Source organism: Salmo trutta, chromosome 18, assembly GCF_901001165.1.
Source record: "Salmo trutta chromosome 18, fSalTru1.1, whole genome shotgun sequence".
NCBI classification, from domain to species: Eukaryota; Metazoa; Chordata; class Actinopteri; order Salmoniformes; family Salmonidae; genus Salmo; species Salmo trutta.
In genome coordinates, this window is record NC_042974.1 from 13,271,337 (window position 1) to 13,285,599 (window position 14,263).

The window sequence follows — 14,263 nt, forward strand, 5'->3', positions numbered from 1 at the left end:
ATTCCCTGGATTGTTGTAAATCTTGCCATCATACCCTGAAGACAAAGCTTTTTAAACTAAAGGAAGGAGATCACAATTGGTAAGGAAACATTTAACTGTGCACAAGGTAGCAAAATAACATTTAAAACTAGAACAAATTATTGACAGGGCTTTTTCATGGTAGACCAAAAATACATTGTGTAAACAAACAAAATCCATGGTGAATTAGGCTAGTTTGTCCATTATAGCATTGAAACATGAGGGTTCTTCAATCATGACCAAAAACTGAATGAGAAATAAGACATTCGAGGTACATACAGATATGACTAACATTCCTAAAATGCAGACTAAGACTGCATGATTAATGTTCCATTTTCTTGCCTTCAGTACCAGTCATTCAAATAATGACAAATTGGGTAGTTAAGCTTTGCAGGCGATACAATCCCAAGTGAGATTCTTCATACAACAATGAAAGACTAAAAAACATTTAAAGAATGTTAAGAATCTTAAAATGTCTGTAGGGAATGTGTGGACAAAGATGCACTGAGAAACTGTAGGTTAACAATGAAACCTACTTTAGAAAAATTTAAGAGCCAGCCAGACTGCCTTATTTAATAACAAGCAAGAGTCAATTAAAAATAAATAAAATGGCTAAAATACAGCATTTCTCCTAGTATCACCTTTATCTACTCCCCCAGATTCAGATCTACTCGTGAATACCATGTGTCCAGCATGAAGGAAGTTAGAGGTAGTTTCGCGAGCCAGTGCTAACTAGCATTAGTGCAGTGACTGGAAGTCTACGTGTATCAGCTAACATGCTAACGCTAGTTAGCATCAACTCAAAACTACCTTTAACTTCCTTCATACTGGAAACAGACAAAAATGGTATCCACGAGGTCATCTGACTAAGTAGATAAGGCCTCATTGCCAAAATCTCAGAAGTATCCCTTTAAGATGAATAGGAGGGGTCCCTGATTTGTTGATTAAACTGTACAGGTCCAATCAGAGTCCCAAGTAACAGGTCACAACATAGGACAAGTGTCCCTGTGACCATTAAAAAAAAAAGATAAAAGGCAGACAAATATTTACGTCGTCTTCCTGAATCCTTTCAAGATGGGGTAGATGTTTTCAAATGCTTCATAAATTTCTCCTCTCACCTTTGCACCTTGAAATAAGCAAGTTACATTTAGCAATAATTAAGGACAACAAATTCCCTTTTTCTACAGTGGCTTGCCAAAGTATTCACCCCCTTGGCATTTTTCCTATTTTGCCGCCTTACAACCTGGAATTAAAATGGATTTTGGGGGGGGTTTGTATCATTTGATTTACACAACATGCCTACCACTTTGAAGATGCTAAATATTTTTTTTTAATATGAAATGAGAAAAAAAGACTAAGAACTTGTGTGCATAACTATTCACCCCCCCAAAGTCAATACTTTGTAGAGCCACCTTTTGCAGCAATTACAGCTGCAAGTCTCTTGGGGTGTCTCTATAAGCTTGGCACATCTAGCCAATGGGATTTTTGCCCATTCTTCAAGGCAAAACTGCTCCAGCTTCTTCAAGTTGGATGGGTTCTCAATTGGGTGAGGTCTGGGCTTTGACTAGGCCATTCCAAGACATTTAAATGTTTCCCCTTAAACCACTCGAGTGTTGCTTTAGCAGTATGCTAAGAGTCATTGTCCTGCTGGAAGGTGAACCTCAATCCCAGTCTCAAATCTCTGGAAGACTGAAACAGGTTTCCCTCAAGAATTTCCCTGTATTTAGCACCATCCATCATTCCTTCAATTCTGACCAGTTTCCCAGTCCCTGCCGATGAAAAACATCCCCACCACCATGCTTCACTGTGGGGATGGTGTTCTCGGGGTGATGGGTTTGCGCCAGACATAGCGTTTCCTTTGATGGCCAAAAAGCTCAATTTTAGTCTCATCTGACCAGAGTACCTTGTTTCGGGAGTCTCCCACATGCCTTTTGACAAACATGTTTGCTTATTTTTTTCTTTAAGCAATGGCTTTTTTCTGGACACTCTTCTGTAAAGCCCAGCTCTGGAGTGTATGGCTTAAAGTGGTCCAATGGACAGATACTCCAATCTCCACTGTGGAGCTTTGTAGCTCCTTCAGGGTTATCTTTGTTGCCTCTGATTAATGCCCTCCTTGCCTGGTCCGTGAGTTTTGGTGGGCAGCCCTCTCTTGGCAGGTTTGTTGTGCTATATTATTTCCATTTATTAATAATGGATTTAAATGATGCTCAGTGGGATTTTCAAAGTTTCAGAGATTTTTTATAACCCAACCCTGATCTGTACTTCTCCACAACTTTGTCCCTGACCTGTTTGGAGAGCTCCTTGGTCTTCATAGTGCCGCTTGCTTGGTAGTGCCCCTTGCTTAGTGATGTTGCAGACACTGGGGCCTTTCAGAACAGAGATCATGTGACACTTAAGTTAGATTGCACACAGGTGGACTTTGTGGCTTCTGAAGGTAATTGGTTACACCAGATCTTATTTAGGGGCTTCATAGCAAAGGGGGTGAATACATATGCACGCACCACTTTTCCATATATATATATATATATATTTTTTAAACAAGTTCATTTTTTTCATTTCATTAATTGACTTTGTTTGTCCATTACATGAAATACAAATGTATTTAAATTACAGGTTGTAATGCAATAAAATAAGAAAAACACCAAGGGGGTGAATACTTTTGCAAGGCACTGTATGTCATTAGAAAAAGGAAAAAAAAAACTCACCTGTTAATACAACTTTGCCTGAAACGAATATCAACAGGACAATTCTGGGTTTGATCATTCTATAGATTAGCCCAGGGAACAACTCCGGTTCATAACTGAAAAACAAGAAAAAGATTAGGCCTGCTTTGATCTCAGTACTAAATCACTTTAGGAATACCAAATCGCAGTATTATAAATAATGAACAAAATGACAGAACTCCAAGTATGACAATGCATCTCCTCAGATATTAGACTAATATTGCAGTAGTGAATTTTACAAACCTGCTGAACTGCTGGTGAGTTAGTACAAGTCCCTCTAACCGAATGGGGAATTTGACATCACAGCTGCCCACCATGTTCTGTATCTTGAAGTCAAGGAATTTGGCTGGGAAGCCCAACTTCTGCACGACTCTGGCATATTTCCTGGCCGCCAGGCGGGACTGCTCTTCACTGGAGGGGGAAGAGGGAGCATGAGGCCTTTAAATAGATGTTCTCATACGTTGTGTTTTTTTTCTTTGTTGAAAGATACTAACCTTTTGGCTCCTGTGCACACCATTTTCCCAGAGCTGAAGATAAGTGCAGTTGTTCTTGGCTCTCGTATTCTCATGATAACAGCAGCAAATCGCTGTAAGACAAAGTTGCGAATTTGTTCAATAGTACAACAGTGTCTTGGTGGGAAATTCTCAGACCAGAAGCAACATGCCTTTCAGGCCCATTCTAGTTGGCATTTTAGCTTGGTCCCATTTCACCTTTCCCTGGGCCCTTACAATGATTTGGAAAAGGTATGTACAGCACTAGTTATTATATAGGATGAGCTGTGTTCTCTCGACATGGGGTCTGAATACTTTCTGAATTCCCTTTTCCACATTTTTAGAATAAGGCTGTAACGTAACATTGATTAAATTGTCTCTTCAACCTACACACAATACCCCGTATTGACAAAATAAAAACAGCTTATTAGAAATGTTTGCAAATATGTAAAAAAATATTAAAAAATGAAATAACACATTTACATAAGTATTCAGACCCTTTCCTCAGTACTTTGTTGAAGCACCTTTGGCAGCGTTTACAGCCTCGAGTCTTCTAGGGTATGAGGCTGCAAGCTTGGGACACCTGTATTGGGGAGTTTCTCCCATTCTTCTCTGTAGATCCTCTCAAGCTTATCCAGAGTGACTTACAGGAGCAATTAGGGTTAAGTGCCTTGCTGAAGGGCACAGACAGATTTTTCACCTAGTCAGCTCTGGGATTTGAACCAGCAACCTTTCGGTTACTGGCCCAACACTTAACCACTAGGCTACCTGACTACTGATGTACATACCCATTACTTATATATGGTCCATACTAACCACACACACACACACCACATTGCTTCTTCTGATATATATATTTATTTTTTTTGTGGGGGCCGGGGATTTGTGTATTAGCATTATACCGTTGGACACACCCTGCTGGAGCTAGAATCAAGCATTTCGCTGCACCTGCTTTAATTCTTTACACTCGTAACAATATACGGGTTGAAAACAGGAGATTTGATCACTGATAAACAGCTAAATTGGAATGCAGTGGCTGTAGAGTAAAATGCCATACATGACGTCAGAGCTCTGGCTTTGTGCTTCACAGCACGGTATGGGTTCAGAGATTGAGCACTTCGCATGACGTTGCCCCCATCCCTCCCGCAACTTTTGCACAAAAAAAGAATAATTGTCTGAGAGGTAAATGCTGTAAATTAAGAGGACTCAATGTATTTTGAAATATGAGATGTTGAGAACGATAATACCGCTTTGATGTAAATATTGTTATTGATGTTTGACATATCTTGCATTACTCATATGTATATACTGTATTCTATGCTATCTATTGCATCTTAGCTTATGCCGCTCTGATATTGCTCACCCATATATTTATACATTGTTATTCCTTTCTTTTACTTAGACGTGTGTAATAGGTTTTTGTTGTGGAATTGTTAGATATTACTTTAGATATTGCTACACTGTTGAAACTAGAAGCACAAGCATTTCGCTACACTCACAATAACATCTGCTAACCATGTGTATTGTGGCCAATAAAATTTGATCCAAGTAATCCCAACACCTGTGAGCCCAAATGTGCACTTCACATTTCCATATCAAAAAACTCAGTGTCAACATTTATGATCACCATGTTTGAGGTACAGTTACAAGATGGCATGGCGACATATTCTGTTCAGAACAACCCAGGCTGTTGGTCTTTTGTGAAGAAAATTCACCACGGCACACGCAACTGAATGCACTCATGACCCCTATGCGCAACAAAATGATCCGTTTCCCTGAATTGCATTGTGAAAGCATAATACTGTTGTGTCGTATATTATAACTTATCTCGTCATGTTGACAATAGAACAGACTTTCAAATGATACCCATCTGACCCAGATTGCAATGGACCACTTTTGGATTGCATAAACAGTAATTCTGTGATGGCGGGAATGTGTTCCAAACAAAACAACCACAAGTGTGCTTGCTCTAGTTCCTCAACGGCACAGCCAGGAGAGCTAAACAAAAAAAAAAGCACCTTATAGTTGAAGACTCTGAGTCATAAAAGTGCATTGATATTATTTTGGAATTGTGCACATTGGAGGTGTGGCCACTTGGAGACACCAGTTAGTCCTCTCAAACAAACCCTTGTCATTTTTCATGTTGCACCTACCCCACATTCTCCAGAAATTGTCTTATGTTACTGAAGGTATCCAGAGTATTTTCAGATTTTGTTATCAAATAATGTGGTGAATAGTACAGTAAATGTAAAATGCACATCAAATCAACAGTGTAATGTTTAGATTCAGTCATGAGTCAGATGAACTGTTGCCAAAATTCCCATAACCTCTAAACTGTTCCCTTTTCGTTGCTACCATGGTCAATTCACACAACGGTAAATGGTTAGCATCTGCTAATCTGTGTATGCAATAAATTATTTTTGATTTGCAAATTAATAACAATATGCTTACCTTTGGATTGTACTCAGCATTTCTAGCTCGGAGTGCTATTGTTTTCAAGTCAAGTTTGCAGCCCAAGTTCACAGTGGATACGATATTCCTAGAGGGAAGGAAATAAACCATGCAATCAGGATGGGAGATTCTCCTTGTTGATATGGTCACATCACTATAAAAATCAAACCATCACTTTTCACCTTAACTTTTTAGCTTCTCGTGTTTCAACTTTATAGCAGTACCTACATAGTGGTTGAGACTAACACATTATTCAAGAATACTTACTGTAGTTGTGGGACAATCCCAGAGCTCTCAGAGGCAGGTGTGGCAGGTGTGATGGGTGTCATGGGGGTTAGCGGTGTAGCGGTGTAGAGAGGGGTGTTTCCCGGCAGTGTGGTGGTGGTGGTGACCGTTTGGGAGTGATAAAGCTGTGGCGTCTGTCCCGAGCCCCCTGACACCCCACCCTGCTGAGTCGAAGCCTGCTGCTGCTGTTGTTGCCGATGCTGCTCCTCCAGGAGAGACAGGCTGTTGGTGTTCGTCACAGGTTGGGGAGTCAGACCACTGCCATAGGGCATCATGGGGCTGAAGATGGGCATTCCAGGCGTCATTGCCCCCTTTAAAAGACGTGAGTACAAGCTCTCCATTAGGCTAGTTGAATCTAAAACATTTGAGCAAACCTGTGTTGTGTGCTGTGCTGACAAAAACATCTCACTGAAATGTGTTAATCAAATTAGTCACCTGAGGGGAGGCAAGACCCTGGAAAGGAGGCAAACTGTTGTTCTGCTCCATGTCCTCAAATTATGAAGCGGGACAGTTGGTTGACCGTCTCAAAAGGAAATAAAGTCTGAGACCTAGGACTAGGAACAATTCTGTATTTGAAAATGTCGACAAAAGTAATGTGTTGGAACAGAGCGTAGCAGCGAACCCCTTAGCTAGATTATTTTGACCTGAAAGAATATTACTAGAAAATAAATCCCATATATAAAGTTAGCTACGCATTGAGACCGGTGAAATTGATAACAAGTAACACTGCTGTCAAGGAACTTGATCATGACTCAACTAGACGACATTTTGCAGCAGTAGCTAGCTAAACACCATTGACCGCTAACGTTAACTAGCTAGATAACAAGCTTAGACTTTGCAAACCTTCAGCTAGCTACAGACAGCAATAGTGGCGCACGAAATCGCTCTTATATAGCTAGCACTTTAACATTACACATTGGAATTAAATCCAATGTTACAATGTATGCAGTTGTGCACACAACGCTTGCAACTTTATGTTCGCGGAAAAATTTGTTTGGCGGAAAAATCACACCTGAATTGATGATTGGCAGAGTTGACCAGTCTAACGTTAGCGTAGTATTTACGTTAGCTAGCTAGCTATTTCCATGTCAACACTCATGTGGTCATAAGTGTTTGCACGCTAAGTGGTGAAGTTGTAAGCTTTTGAGAGGGGATAACATTTTCAAATACTCACCACGTCTCTAAAACTGCACTTAAAATGTCACATTAAAAATCTAGCCGCTGCTTTCACTGGTTCATGCGCTCACTCGCTCAAAACAGGTATATCCGATATGATACTTGAACACTTCCGGTGTCAAAGTTCACATAACATTTTTGGTTATTTTATCTGGCAGGAGCAAAGGCAAAAGTTATCCAAAATTCAAAACAGAAATTGCTGTTCAAGAAAAAACGGTTGGCATTATGCATTTTCTCTCGTGTTTATCTTTGGTCCAATCCCTGTTTCAGCACCCCCTCAACCCTTACATATGTGGCAGCAGAAAGATAATCCCTGGTTTCTGGCCTTTAACAGAAGCGTTACCCCTGGTTGCATAGGGGCAGTGGCGATTTTAGCATGTAAATCTTGGTGGGATGCATGCCAGCAAAGCCACTACACAACACTAAATAATACATTATTTCGTAGGACCATCGTTAAATCTCCGAGCTGTATCCCAAAACCATCATTATTAACGTTGCACGTGAAAACGCTCGTAACCTAACGCTTGCCTCATACCACTCGTAGAACAGCTAAACGCATCGGTCGATTATTTTTCGCCCTCCCGTGTAACTTTATACACATGAGATATTCGCTGAACATAGAATCACGTGGTTTATTACCCTCTGTTCCCGCCGATAACTTCAGAATAAAATTGACTACAAATAAAGTTGCCAATGTCTTTGCAAATAATACAAACCAGCGAGGTATAAAAAAATGCTTCAAATTAAAACCGAGATGTCTGCAATAAAATATAAATACAGTAGGTTATAGACATATTTACATTATGTTGACAAATTTCATGCTCAATCAATTGAATTATATTTTGCTACTTCTAGGCTCTGTTGGCTAATGTGTCTATATTTCATCTGTAGCCTAACGTGCGCAATGATCTTGATTTAGTGCATTATTTTAGGTTAAGCGTTAAAATAAGCCGACTCAATATTTGCAGCCATAGGTGATATCTTTCTAGGAGCAGATCCGTCCTCAGTATTATGGAATAATTCTAGTGGTATGGTAATTGGTAAGATTTGAATGGAGAAAGCTGATCCGAGAGCAGCATTGTCGTTCTATCGATCCTACCAGTATCGACACATACTTCAAAAACGCACTTAGCAAACGTTCGTTCTCTCTGCGTGTTGTTTTGGGAAATGTATGTTGCGCTGCATTCACAAACTAGTTGGAACTAGGAAATGTCCAACTTGCTGATTAATTGAACGCGGCACGTGTATAACAATAACCAGTTAGCAAGTCTGAAATGTCAGTTTCCTAGTTCCGACTAGCATCTGAATGCGGCATTACAGCTTCGGCGGATGAAGGAAAGATGCATCGTTAAAAAGCTCGTAAACCTAAATTCCATTGCTATCGACAACCGCCCCCTGGTCAGTTATGGCACAGGTGGTAGTAGATCCAGTTCCGGCTTTCCAAGCTCAATCTCTAAACACCCCTATTTGGCTAAAAGTATTATTGCAAGCCTTAATCAATTCTCGTCTAAGGAGACACTTCCAATCTTTGGACCGATGGAATATACAAATCAAATTTATTTATATAGCCCTTCGTACATCAGCTGAAATCTCAAAGTGCTGTACAGAAACCCAGCCTAAAACCACAAACAGCAAGCAATGCATGTGAAAGAAGCACGGTGGCTAGGAAAAACTCCCTAGGAAAAACTCCCTAGAAAGGCCAAAAACCTAGGAAGAAACCTCGAGAGGAACCAGGCTGAGGGGTGGCCAGTCCTCTTCTGGCTGTGCCGGGTGGATATTATAACAGAACATGGTCAAGATGTTAAAATGTTCATAAATGACCAGCATGGTCAAATAATAATAATCATAGTAGTTGTCGAGGGTGCAACAAGCACGTCCGGTGAACAGGTCAGGGTTCCGTAGCCGCAGGCAGAACAGTTGAAACTGGAGCAGCAGCATGGCCAGGTGGACTGGGGACAGCAAGGAGTCATCATGCCAGGTAGTCCTGAGGCATTGTCCTAGGGCTCAGGTCCTCCGAGAGAAAGAGAGAATTAGAGAGAGCATATTTAAATTCACACAGGACACCGGATAAGACAAGAGAATACTCCAGATGTAACAGACTGACCCTAGCCCCCCGACACATAAACTACTGCAGCATAAATACTGGAGGCTGAGACAGGAGGGATCAGAAGACACTGTGGCCCCATCCGATGATACCCCCGGACAGGGCCAAACAGGCAGGATATAACCCCACCCACTTTGCCAAAGCACAGCCCCCACACCACTAGAGGGATGTCTACAACCACCAGTGGCAAGAAAAATTCTGTGAACCCTTTGGAATTACCTGGATTTCAGCATTAATGAATCATCAAATTTGATCTGATCTTCATCTAAGTCACAACAATAGACAGTGTGCTTAAACTAATAACACATTATTGTATTTTTCTTGTCTATATTGAATACATCATTTAAACATTCACAGTGTAGGTTGGACAAAATATGTGAACCCAAGGCTAATGACTTCTCCAAAAGCTAATTGGAGTCAGGAGTTAGCTAACCTGGAGTCCAATCAATGAGACAAGATTGGAGACGTTGGTTTGAGCTGCATTGCCCAATACAAAATATTCACAAAATTTGAGTTTGCTATTCACAAAAAGCATTGCCTGATGTGAACCATGCCTCGAACAAGTGTTCAAAACTTTTGACCGGTAGTGTATTTTGAGCAAGAATTTATTTGATACATTTGAAAACTGTTCAGACTTCATTGTAATCAAATACATGTAACATTTCATGTTTCTTAAAAAATTGACACTGACAACATGAGAAAATTTACTACAGGGAAAATGTTTTATTCTTCAGCAAGAATGTAAAGAGAAAAGCAGGAGAAGGGTCCAAAATATGAAAAATCTAGACAAAAGCAGTAGCTTGAAATGGTGGCAGAAATAGGTTGTTCAGTCCTTCCTGAGTGGGACTGTCTCTTCTTTGATGCCCTCCTTGGTGACGATGCATATCCTGAGGGCATCTCCGGTGTACACATCTCTCTCAGCAGCGGAGATGAAGACATCTTTGACCAGCTGCACAGCCTTCTCCTGGTTCAGGGGCAGGTGCTGCACACCCTCCATGTTCTTGAATCCAATCTAATTGTAAATTAAGAATAAAAGACAGACTAAGGGGCAATACAGAAACAAAGAGATGGTTTGTCCCGAACCAAAGATATCTTGGTCACTAGAATGTCTAGGGTTTCCTTTCCACTGCAAAATGCTACATACACATTTGGTATACAAACATTCAAGTCATATTGTGCTGTCAAATTGGACAGAGGTGCTTTGGGGGGAACAAAGCCCCCAAAAGCTATTAGCAATGCTCAACTTATACCACTTTTTGGTTTCTTTACCTGGTTGTCAAGCAGAGGTTGCAGCATGGCACTCGCTGAGCCACCAGCTTTGTATGTGTCTCTCTGATAGGATCCCACAGGGTCAAAACTGTAAACAGCTCCTTTACCTGAAAAGCAAAAACAAACCAGTTCAGTTTGGAGAGTCATAAATAGTGGACTATACTTAAAGAACACATGCAGTGAATACCTTACACATATGGAACCAAGCATCTGATAATAGTAATAGTAGCAATAGAGCAGGAGTCATACCCTCCTCATCCAAGCCACCGATGATGTTGTAAACATAGTAGGGGAAGAATCTTCTACCATACAGGATTGTTGACAGCATGGCTGCGATGGCTCCACTTGTCATGCTCTTGTTGTTTGAGTGCTTGTACATCTAAAAATAAATTTTCCCATCAGATATTGGCTGATGCTAGAAAAGTATACATTTACAAACGCTAACTTATTGTGTACGGCCATATGCCATAACTTTCAGCTCAACTAACAATTTTGAGGAAAAAAAAATAATGAAAGTGAAATAGTCTCAAGATGATCTCACCTTTAATCTTGCATCAATGATTTTGGTAAGAGTCAAGCAATCCCCATGGAATCCACTGCAGCCGATGACAGTTGTATTTGTTCTGTGAGAAATTAAACATGTATTAGTAACAGCACCGTAACTTAGTGGTGAAATATTTTACATATAATTGATTATGATGTTCACAAGCATAGACAGGCAGCCCAATTATGATTTCTCCAAGACTAATTGTTTTTTTGTTCAGCTGAGAAAAAGATCTGTGATTGATCTGATTGGTCAAATGACCCATTAGTGAAAAAATATCAGAATTGAGCTGCTTGTCTAAACACAGCAATAGTGAGGCAGTAAATGGTGTTAAACCACACCATCTGACAATTTGCCATCGGCCATCCTTGGAAATACAGTTGTGTGTACTTGACTTACAACTTGTAACATTTTGGAGAGTCACGACTGTGGATTGAATAGCCTTCACTCAAACGGGTGTCTGAGGCCACAATGGCAAAGTCTTCACCTGCAACAGCAAGCACAGTCCTGAAAACACACAAAAAATGTCAAGTGTCAGTTGACATGATGCCCTAACAAACAAGTTGAAGCTAGTTTTGGCAAAACCTTAAATCAGCTATGAGACAAATGTAAATAACTAATTAACGTTAGCTACTGTAGCTAACTGAAATCGAAACCAGAAACATGTATTGTTGTTCACGTAGTTAGCTAAGGTTACTTAACTACGAACATCTATTGATTAAGTGTTCGCTATTTGCACCATGACACATTACTAGTCAGACGCTATCTCCAGTCAGTGTCCATTCTGCAGAACACAATTATGTACAGCATTAGCTAGGTAACGTTACTGTAGCTTGCTACCAAAACGATTGTTAGTTGGATATTGACGCTTACCCTCCGTTGAAGGAATATGGAGAGAATCGGTGCTCTACTGGTCCAGTATAGTGATACTCCTTCATTTTCCCATTATCTCCATAAACTTGTGTAGTAAACATTATGCCAGTTAGCGAGGAAACCCGAACTCTTTAACTTGCTGAGACAAATGGGAAATCTCGCTGTATCACTGCAATATGGCGGACGGAAATGCTTCTTATTCTTCATCGTCATCAACAACCGACAAAACAAAAAAAGTTGTCTTTCCTACCACCCAGTGGCTGGAGTCATGGAGGGAGTTCGAAAAAGCGGTGAGGGGGGAGCGCTCTCAAATCGAACAGTAATCTGCGCAGCTCAACAATTTTACCAACAAATCAGCAGAAACAATGTTAAGAAACAATATTTAAAAATATTTTCATTGGGAAAACAGATACAGCATTTTTTAAATAAAAAAACATCACTAGCATATGAAAATACAGAATCCTACTGATTACGTCACTTTTGTCTTCGCCGTAGGACATAAAGGGGCACCTTACTCACGCACCAGAGGCATCCCGGTTACAAGTGGGTGTATGGAAAGGAACAGCTAATTGGGAAAATGTGTTGCCACAAGACTGTTTTGCGTTGCTGCTTGGGCTGGGGTGTATTCATCACGTCTTACCACGGAAACCGTTAAGAACAAAACGGAAGCAACCAATAGTATTTCGTTTTCATTGCAAAACTTTTTCCGTTCGGAGTAAACGTTTTGCAACAGAATTGGCGTAAGGAATACAGCCCTGTTGTTTCTCTGTTTCTCAATGTGTCTTCGTCCGCAGAGATGAGGATAAGCCATTGCATTTAGGCTAACATTTTGTAACACATTTGCGATTCACTTTGAGCTGCGCCTTTGGTGTAGGTAGCTACCGGTATCTACGATTACACTAGATTTTTATTGCTGTATAACTATAACCTATCAATCTACCAAGCTAGCTCGCCTTTACCTTAGCTAGCTAGTTAAGTTACCCTGGGGACAAGACAAGGAGTTTGGGCTATGTATTCAGCCTGATCTCATAGACAAGACGTAACATAATAAATGTAAATCTGGAACACTCATTTGTATTATATGTTACGTTTGGTATGTAACGGAAAACCGTTACATGTATTCAGCCTGATCTCATAGACAAGACGTAACATAATAAATGTAAATCTGGAACACTCATTTGTATTATATGTTACGTTTGGTATGTAACGGAAAACCGTTACATGTATTCAGCCTGATCTCATAGACAAGACGTAACATAATAAATGTAAATCTGGAACACTCATTTGTATTATATGTTACGTTTGGTATGTATGGTTCAGTGCTTAATTTGTTAATCGGGAGGTGCCGGAACAAAAAGTGAGAGGGGGATGATCTGGAGAGCTCTACGGTACCAGGGGCGCATTACTTACTTTTTCTCACCTTCATAATAATGCATTGCGTGAGTAACCGATGTGAAATGGCTACCGTAATTTCCGGACTATTAAGCGCACCTGAATATAAGCCGCACCCACTGAATTTAAAAAAAAATATTATTTTGAACATAAATAAGCCGCACATGTCTATAAGCCGCAGGTGCCTACCGGTACATTGAAACAAATCAACTTTACACAGGCTTTAACGAAACACGGCTTGTAACAAAAATAAATAGGCTTTAACGAAACACGGCATGTAACAAAAAATAAAAAATTAGCAGTAAGCTTTAGTTGTCTTTTTGCACTGAGTCAATTCCTCACGCTGCTGTTTCCAACGTCTTATCATCGACTCATTAAGACCAAGCTCCCGCTCTGAGACCTGAAATAGTTGTGGCGCGATGGGTAACGATGCTTCGTGGGTGTCAGTTGTTGATGTCAGCAGAAGGTCCCTGGTTCAAGCCCAGGTTGAGGAGAGGGACTGAAGTTATACTGTTACACATGTATATCATTGCATTTGCTTTGTGGCATAGAGCAGTAGAGTAGAGGCACTTACAATCGTACACATTGGGACCATTTTAGTAGCCTAAGGGTCAGGGAAAAATGTGGCTTTTATAAATGCATTTCATGCAATTCTCTGTCATTTTACATGACTGGAGACTTTGGCAGATTATTTTTTAATACTGTAAATGACTGAAATGACAGGCTCCTTTGACACTGACAAACTGAAAATCTGAGATAAATGAAAACGACCATGTGTTGAATCCATCAATAGACTAGGCCTAAGTGTGTGGAGACATATATTGTAGGCTACAAAATGAGGAGGAAATTATAATCCTAAAAATGCTTTCCAGTTTCAGACTCACCCAATGATGTGCAGCTCACTGACCGGTGATGGCCAACGCTTTCGTGCCAAAAG

General features: G+C 40.4%; 2 protein-coding genes across 3 annotated transcripts; both read right to left on the reverse strand.

Moving 5' to 3' along the window:
- Positions 1-76: 76 nt before the first annotated feature.
- Positions 77-7,868, reverse strand: tbp (TATA box binding protein). Of its 2 annotated transcripts, none has more exons than XM_029697745.1 (8): positions 7,143-7,868; positions 6,404-6,491; positions 5,951-6,279; positions 5,684-5,771; positions 3,236-3,327; positions 2,985-3,152; positions 2,724-2,818; positions 77-1,144 (listed from the first exon to the last, which is right to left on the reverse strand). In XM_029697745.1, exons 2-8 carry the CDS (start codon positions 6,452-6,454, stop codon positions 1,065-1,067), a joined length of 903 nt encoding a protein of 300 aa, XP_029553605.1. In that variant the 5' UTR covers positions 6,455-6,491; positions 7,143-7,868; the 3' UTR covers positions 77-1,064. The 2 variants fall into 2 exon arrangements, with proteins under 2 accessions (XP_029553605.1, XP_029553604.1); XM_029697744.1 differs by having other exon boundaries at positions 6,404-6,522; positions 7,143-7,866.
- Positions 7,869-9,946: 2,078 nt separating this feature from the next.
- LOC115152861 (proteasome subunit beta type-1-B) lies at positions 9,947-12,126 on the reverse strand. The gene is made up of 6 exons (XM_029697746.1): positions 11,935-12,126; positions 11,461-11,568; positions 11,059-11,140; positions 10,767-10,896; positions 10,518-10,624; positions 9,947-10,260 (listed from the first exon to the last, which is right to left on the reverse strand). The coding sequence occupies exons 1-6, from the start codon at positions 12,033-12,035 to the stop codon at positions 10,075-10,077; spliced, it is 714 nt and encodes a 237-aa protein (XP_029553606.1). The 5' UTR covers positions 12,036-12,126; the 3' UTR covers positions 9,947-10,074.
- Between the last annotated feature and the right edge of the window lie 2,137 nt (positions 12,127-14,263).

Coding starts and splice junctions, on each gene's coding strand:
- tbp (XM_029697745.1), bottom strand. CDS start 6,454: ATGGAGCAGAACAACAGTTTGCCTCCTTTCCAGGGTCTTGCCTCCCCT. Junction 5,772..5,950: donor GGGATTGTCCCACAACTACA/GTAAGTATTCTT, acceptor CCTTCCCTCTAG/GAATATCGTATCCACTGTGA. Junction 1,145..2,723: donor AGGCAAAGTTGTATTAACAG/GTGAGTTTTTTT, acceptor GCTTATTTCAAG/GTGCAAAGGTGAGAGGAGAA.
- LOC115152861 (XM_029697746.1), bottom strand. CDS start 12,035: ATGTTTACTACACAAGTTTATGGAGATAATGGGAAAATGAAGGAGTAT. Junction 11,569..11,934: donor CCATATTCCTTCAACGGAGG/GTAAGCGTCAAT, acceptor GTGTGTTTTCAG/GACTGTGCTTGCTGTTGCAG. Junction 11,141..11,460: donor TCTCCAAAATGTTACAAGTT/GTAAGTCAAGTA, acceptor AATTTCTCACAG/AACAAATACAACTGTCATCG.